The following is an 8,192-nucleotide window of genomic DNA, read 5'->3' on the forward strand; positions in this document are numbered from 1 at the left end:
AAAATTTATTTAAGAATGTAAGATATATGAGATATATTTGAGCATTAACTATTTAGCTTCTTGAAAATCAAAAAAAAAAAAAAAGATAGCACTAACAAAAGAAGTGGGACCATTTATTCTCCTTTTCCACAGTTAACAATGGTTAGAAAAAAATGAAATTGGAGCAGTAAAGCTGAAGGATGTACAAAGAGATGTATCAAATACCTTTGACCATGGCATTTCTCACCCAAAAAGTGCAGCAGATCTAGATGATCAAAAAGTCAAACTGCATGAAGTTAACAGGAAGACAGTTTTAGTTTTCAGGAAGACAGCGACATTCAATACAAATGTTACAGCAGGAGAACTAGACTACTGGGTCAGTGGATCAGTAGATTTTTAAAAAATAAATTGTATTAAATTAATCAGTTAGTCAACCAGTTTAATTAGTTTGCAATCACCTTGCACCATATTTATGATAACATTTAAATGCAGGGACCGGTGTTATGCAAATAGAAATACTCATTAAGCACCATTAAGCACTGACAAATATCTCAGAATGCTAATATATATTTAAAATCATTACAATATGTTTTAAAAACTTCAATTAAATAATCCCAACAAACCATCTACACAAGAAATCATGCAGATACATCCATATAGTCATTTCCTTCTCCAGCATACCTGTAAATGCACATGGCATGCATGCAAAGCTTTAGTCACATCTTAATTTGAGCCCACTATAGTTCAAAACAGAGCAATTTCCATTCAGCATCTAAACATTTAAAAGAACAACAGATGGCATTAGCATTCCCCACCACACTCAAGTGTCATGTGCTTCAAATGTGCCTGTGACCTAGACGCCACATTTAAAATAGATTTTCAGTCACCCTATAAGACACAGTTGTATAAAGCTACATGGAAAAACAAAGTCAACATATGAACCAGCAATTCCAGTTGTATAAGACTTTACATTTACATTTATTCATTTGGCAGACAAATTAAATGTAAGCACACAAACAGCAGAAACACCTTTCCTACATCCATCCATATAAAGCATGGTTCCCAAATTGTGCCCTGATGGCCCATGCTAGTGATGTCTTTCCTGTTATAAGCATTTTCTTGTCAGCTTTACTTTTTTTTTAATGGTTCTCTACACTTACTCTTGGTTTCTTGCATTTGGTTATTCTACACTTATAGTTTCAAGTCATTTTGATGTTTTCATGTGACTCATGACTTTTGAGTTAGTGGTGAATTATTATGAAGAATGTCATGATGAATGTATAAAAAAGATTATACGTGTTAGACGTGTTAGAGTAATATCATACTGTAAGCATTAACATTAAGTTGTTTCCAATTTAGTGAAATTGACCTTTAGGCAACTCCGCTTCTATGAACAGTAGCAAAAGACAGTAATGAAAATACTTAAATTCGGGGGAACAGCAGTTTGTTTCTTAAAAATTGATTGGATCTCTCATCTTACAACAAAATATTGCATAAACACAATGCAGCTTGTCTAATTAATTACATAATTCTCTAATTTCTAGAAACCATTACATTCCATTAGCAAGAACAAAATTATGAAACTGTGTGAGTGAAACCGTGGACTCCAGATTTAATAGTACCATTTATTATGACCATATGGAGTGAGAGCAAAACACCCTGACCCGTCTCTGTTCCTTTTAGCCCTTTCCAGGTCATGTAGTAGGAGGCACTTAATAGGTAGCCTGGGCAAAATTTATGTTGGGCTTATCAGGTAAATTGAAAAACCAAGCAACCATGCTTCCCCACATAGAGTGAAGATCACATAGAGTGAAGATTACTGGATGTGACTTGAAGCTCTTAAACACTGTTCGGGGTTGTTTCAGTTTCACTCATTTTAAGCCTTTTTGTCAGAAACATACAAATTCAATCAATGAAACCACAAATACTTTGGTCATAATCATTTTCCCAATGTGCATTACATGTATTTATCAAGTCATACTTTCAATAAAATCTAGAGTTATGCTTTTCTTCACAAATGGTCCTATTGCGCAATTCAGGTTTTAAAAAATAATTCCGGGATACGGTTCCATTAATAAAATAAAATGGCTTTACCAATCATTCTTAATGAACTAAAGATTATGGTAGGTCGCAGATTAACAGTACTGGACTGCTGAAACAGTACCACCTGCTGGGAAACAAAATGCATCAACCACTTGCAGGAGTCAACCAACAGAATAAATCACAGCCAAAAAACAAAACAAAAAAAACTTCAGTTCAAGTTGAATGATAACGTGGGAGATCCCGCTGCAGCTAATTTCCTCGTAGGTCATATTTTAAGAATGAGGAAAAGGGGAAAGAAAGCACGGTCCGATTTCTTTGGCAGTACAGCTCTGCGTCCACAAGTACACAGAGCAGATGGACAGAGAGTTGAGGAGGTAGAGAGCTAGTCAAAAGCTTCCACCCCATTGTTTATTTCATATGGGATGGAGAGGATGTTTGCCTCTAATCTTCCCCTTTACCCAACCACCATCCTGTAGTTAAGGCTATTGGTGTTCAGTGTGACATCCTGATCTCACTGCTGAAAAGTCTGCGCCAATAAAAGAAGGGTCAAACGGAAGGTTTTTGTATATTTTCAAGCAACGATTGGACTGTCGGAAAGGAGAGTAACGCCCTCCCCACGCCCTTGCTGGCACGGAAGCAGGCATAACCCAGAAGCCCCCACATGGCTCCCTTCAACACGCTGCGTACTACCCAGGCAAAGCGAGATGGTGGCGCCACGCTAAGAGAAAAAGAAAATGATTTTTGTCATGATACTTTACTGTACTATTAGATACCAAAGTACATGCAACTGTGTCAGTACGTACCTCATGATCTCATGAATATTGAGCTCTTTATCCCAGTTCCTCTCAATTCCAGGAACATGACCCATCCCGACCACTCCAACCACCACAGCAGGCACTTCTGAGGGGGAAAAAAAAAAAAAGAGCATATGAACGTGAGGTTTCATGTTACAACAAGTAACATGACTCCAAATATGTTTCTTGCTTGAATGAAGCACTGGCAGTTTTATTTTAGCATTATTTATATACTATTATCCTATATATTTATTATTTTGAATTAGCCTTTATTTTAATATTTTAGTTTGCATTTATTTTTAGTAATTTTATAATAAGCTTTTGTATAATTGTATAATTTACTCATCCTTATGTCTTTTCAAACATGTATGACTTACTTTCTTCTGTGGAACTTAAAAGATGATATGGTGGTAACCAAACATGGACAAAAATACAATGGAAGTCAATAGGAACCGAAACTGTTTGGTTACAAGCATTCTTCGAAAAAAAATCTTCTTTTATATTCCAAGAAAAACAGTCATACAGGTTTGGAAAGACATGACGGTGAGTAAATGACAGAATTTTCATTTTTGGGTGAACTATCCTTTTAACAATAACAACACTAAGTATACCAGAATATGTATTTTTAAATTCAAGATATTTTTCTCAATCAAATTTGCATCATTAGTACAGCATGCAGTACTCACTCTCAGCATTAGGAGGCGCCTCCACACAGCGCGCTGCTTGTCGAAGTGTGTGTGTGAGGTAGATGTCTCGTTCTGCAACAATAGTGCGGTGGAGGGCTGGAAACTCGCCTATCATCTCCGACATGGTCTGCTCAAGAAGATCCTTTTGTTTGCACTTCTCTACATCCTCCTTGCTGATAAGAACAAAAATACATATCAAAATCAGATTCATGTAAATTTCAACCAAACAAGAGCATGTCCAGGCTATATTTCACCCACAATAAGAAAAAGTTTTGCTTAAACAAAATTAAGCCAAAATTTAGGACCATTATTTTAACATCAGTAATTAATTGTCATTAAAATAACGGTCCTAAGTCAAGGCTTCATTAAGCTTGTTGGAATTTCGTGCTTAATTTAAGCATGAAACCTCACCCCCCAATTCTCATTAATGCAACGCAAAAAACAAAACAAAAAAAACATTATCATTAGTGTAAGGCTTTATCTAAAGAACTGTATATAATATATCATTTAATTTATGTATTCATACACCAATTTGCTGCACTGCCTTTATGCAGATTATAAACAAAAAAAACATTATCATTAGTGTAAGGCTTTATCTAAAGAACTGTATATAATATATCATTTAATTTATGTATTTATACACCAATTTGCTGCACTGCCTTTATGCAGATTAAAAATAATACTAACAATAAAAATATGAAGGTTGTCAATCAATTCAATTACTTTTTATATTTCTTTAATATTGAATTAACAATAAACGTTGTCTAAATTAAATCACAAATAATTGTATATCAATTTGCGCTGAAAAAAGCCCTCAAATAAATTCAAGATTTACCTGTGGCACAAGAAATCTGAGCCTTTAGAACATATATATATATATATATAGTCAACTTATTATTTGGTTTATTTCTTATAATTTAAGATAAACTTATTGCTTCCAGCCCACAGCAATCCATTTTGCAAACCTTTTTATTTTATGTACGCATGCAGACCTGCATCTTTGCCTGTCGTGTCTTGGTGTTTTTCCTGTCTCGTTTTTAAGACACCATATGAAGTTCTAGATTCTAAGGGACTTCTTAAAAATGTCAAGGAGTGATCAATGTGCATATAAAGACTAAGAGGTGTAGACTTGTACCTGATGGGGTCAGAGAGGAAGCACAGGCCCCAGGCCAGACGAGCCTTCTGCCACAGGCTGAGAGCAGCTATTGCACGCTTAAAGGTTACTGGAATGGGCCGATCCCCAAGATGAAATTTACAGAAGGGCACTTTTCCTGCCTGCATTGGGTAGAACAGAAGGAAATGCATATTTTATTTATGCAGATCAGTCTTTGTTGTGAAATGCACTGCGGTGTCCACAGGTTTCATGTTTCAGGTTTCGTGACTATATGCATTTATTGTTCTCTGATAATTGGTGACATTTGCTAGGAGTCATAAACGAGTGCACGAGTTACAGTGCATGTCAGGACCATGAGGACTGCGTAAGTGAGCGAGAGGCGAGAGCATGTGCATTCACACTGACCTCCTTAAAGGCTTCTCTAAACTCTCCTCCAGGGGCCATGCCCAGCTGTTCTGTAATGTGAGCCGAGACTTTGAGCAGCAAGATCTGCATGAGGCCAGACATCACTCCATTCTGACATGAAAAATGTGGGGGAAAAAAAACAACAAAACAGAGAGTAGAAATGAGGTTAGACTAGTTAAATGTCGATAAATGAATGCAGAGGAATGTGTTTGACAATTTAATAACTATGTCAGCACAGTCTTGGGTTTTGTGGCTGACCTGTTTAATGGCTTGCTGGACCTTCTCCAAGTTAATGTCTTTAGCCTCTTTTAGCAGCGTTTTCTCATCCATCTTAAGCATGGATACTCTGTACTGGCATAGCTCCACCACCACCACATCTGGCTGGACCGCTCGGATCGTCTAAAAACAGATCGTCTAAGCATTTAATCAATCAGTAGAACTTAGAAGTGTGCGATATCATGATTTTTGATCGTGGATGATTAAAATGTCTCCATGATCTGCTTCTGAAGAAATATCGCAGTATCGCGCACATTCTATTAGTTGCAGTTCTGGCGCCTCCGTCTCAATATACTGTACAATGCAACATACATTCACATTAAATGTTAACTCGGTGGTAGAGTTACACTCACGGAATACTGCACTTATTCACAATCACAAAACTACATTATTTGTATGCGTTCTAAAGCCTTGCGGTTAAACCATTAATTTGCGGGCTGTTCTGACACCTGAAGCGCACACACACTAAAAAGCCTGTCAAGCAACGCCTGATTACTGGACTAAGTTATCTTTGGTGTCTGATTGCGCTAATACTGTCAAAAGCACACAAGGTTTACATATAAACAGTTGGTTATGTCTAAAGGTAAAGTACACAGTTGAGAGATAAACTGATGCATGCCTGAACAGATGGGTGCAGGTCTTAAAGCGACAGCAGCCTAATAGTAAAAAACATGCTGCCGCTTGTAATTAAAGGGATAGTTCACCCAAAAGTTCTGTTGTTATTTACTCACTCTCATGTTGCCCCAAACCTTTATTAATTTCTTTCTTGTGCTGAACACAAATGAAGATATTTTGAAGAATGTGGGTAACCAAACAGTTGCTGGTCCCCAATGACTTTGATAGTAGGGAAAAAATACTATGGAAGTCACTGGGGACCAGCAGCTGTTTGGTTACCCACATCTTCAAATTAACTTTTATGTTCAACAGAAGAAAGAAACTTATTCAGGTTTAAAACAACTTGAGAGTGAATAAATGATGACAGAATTATTTTCTTTGTTTTGGTGAACTATCCCTTTAATGTTAATAAAACACCAAAACATAAAGAGAAAAATAACTCACTGCTCTTGACTGAAGAATTTTAATACAGTTGCTTTAATAAGAATCAATGTATAATTCATACAGTGAAGTGTATATAGTGTTTTATTTTTACATTTGTTCATTCAATTTCATGAATGCTACTGCTAAAAACACCTGAAAAATAAAGCACTGTTTGTTTTATTTGTATATTATGTGCATTTGTAATGTGCCTCTTTGTTCTTTTTTTTTTAATAACAAAGATAAAATGACAAAGATTTTTTATCTTCACCCACTTTGGCCTAAATATCTGTCATTATTTTATATTTTGTTACCATGTAAGGCTTTTGTTTTTAAAATAGGGAAATTGGTTTGGCTGTACTGCTCAGACAACTTGCAAAATTGTATAACCAACATGACAAAGAATCATGATAAAATTGTGAATCGTGATTTCCCTGAAAAAAAATTGTGATATTTTATTTTTTGCCATATCGCCCACCCAACTTATAAGTAGTTTTACATTCAAACATTGGTTGTTAGTCCATAAAAAGAGAAAGCCAGTTCTTCTTACAGTGGAAACATCCTTCTTGCTGCTGTCGCTGAAGTGGGCAGTGCCAACCAGGTACACAATACTGCCCTCAGGTGTGGTGAGACACGTCACAGTGTCCGGCAGATCAGGCTCCGTCTGCCGCCGCTGGGTACGCACTTGCCACAATACTTCCACTGCCTCAGAGTCCGCTAAATAGACAAAAACATTTTCATACCAAGATCACACCAAATATTATTTATCCCAAGAACATAAGCGGTGGAGCAAGAACACGTATTATTATATAGACTATACTTTAAGGACACAGTAGAGGCATAGCTATCAGAAAATGTTTTTATAGAACTAGCTTCAGCACTGAAAATCAGAAACGGAAATGGAAAATGAGTTGTAAACAAAACTATGTAAATATTCTTCTTTCCATATGAAATCAAAAGAAAACATTGCATGTAAACCAGACAACAATGGAAAGATCGGTCATGTGATCTACTTTTCAAGCAGTACTGGAGCACAAACATAGGAAGGATGAGCTTTAGAAAGTAGATGGTTTGAACTTTTGTGGTGGTGTGACATTTGGTTGAAATAGTTAAAGGGGTCATATGACATTGCTAAAAACATTATTTTGTGTATTTGGTGTAATGAAATGTGTTTATGCGGTTTAATTTTCCACATACTGTACATTACTGTTTCTCCTCTATGCCCCACCTTTATGAAACGCGTCGATTTTTACAAAGCTCATTGGTCTGAAAAGCAAGGTGTGCTCTGATTGGCCAGCTATCCAGTGCGTTGTGATTGGCCGAATACCTCAAGCGTGTGACGGAAATGTTACGTTTACGTGAATACTCGTCAAAACGGACAATTCGACATCACTTTGTGTGTAATTCTCCGTTCATGCGACGCGAAAAGAGTACTCGCGCGCTGTGAGACGAGCTTTCTGTGTGTGTATGCTTCAGTGTCTGCGCTCAGAAAACCGGACCGATGTCATTCAAAAAGAATTTTAGTTCGTTATCGTCTGTGAAAAAAAAGTTGTTGATGAAAATTATGACAAATTATTTGTCAACGAAATTAACACTGGCCGCATATACATAAAACCATGTCTGCATTTATGATCGGAGAAACGACAAACAACAAGCGCTACTCTACACTGCTCAAAACTCGCATTTGAATCATCAGTGGCAAATCCTTTAAATATGAAAACATACTTACAGGAGTCAGAACAGCCGGCATTGTAGGCTACTCTCCCGGGGTCAGGAAACAGTCCTCCTTAAAATGCGTTGCACACACACGAATATTTGGTTTGAACTGTTCTGGAACACACTGAATTCTAGTTGTGTCCT

General features: G+C 36.7%; 1 protein-coding gene across 1 annotated transcript in view; it reads right to left on the reverse strand.

Annotated features, from left to right (window-relative positions):
* Positions 1-108: 108 nt before the first annotated feature.
* LOC107730919 (traB domain-containing protein-like) overlaps positions 109-8,192 on the reverse strand; it is a 10,469-nt gene continuing 2,385 nt past the window's right edge. The window contains exons 5-11 of the mRNA XM_016541875.1: positions 6,883-7,049; positions 5,280-5,420; positions 5,022-5,132; positions 4,638-4,777; positions 3,503-3,675; positions 2,826-2,922; positions 109-2,740 (exon numbers count right to left, since the gene is read on the reverse strand). Of these exons, the coding sequence (XP_016397361.1) occupies positions 2,569-2,740; positions 2,826-2,922; positions 3,503-3,675; positions 4,638-4,777; positions 5,022-5,132; positions 5,280-5,420; positions 6,883-7,049 (1,001 nt within the window). The 3' untranslated portion in view covers positions 109-2,568. The remainder of the gene's footprint in view (positions 2,741-2,825; positions 2,923-3,502; positions 3,676-4,637; positions 4,778-5,021; positions 5,133-5,279; positions 5,421-6,882; positions 7,050-8,192) is intronic.

This window comes from Sinocyclocheilus rhinocerous, unplaced genomic scaffold (assembly GCF_001515625.1).
Source record: "Sinocyclocheilus rhinocerous isolate Xijiao unplaced genomic scaffold, SAMN03320098_v1.1 scaffold2806, whole genome shotgun sequence".
Lineage (NCBI taxonomy): Eukaryota > Metazoa > Chordata > Actinopteri > Cypriniformes > Cyprinidae > Sinocyclocheilus > Sinocyclocheilus rhinocerous.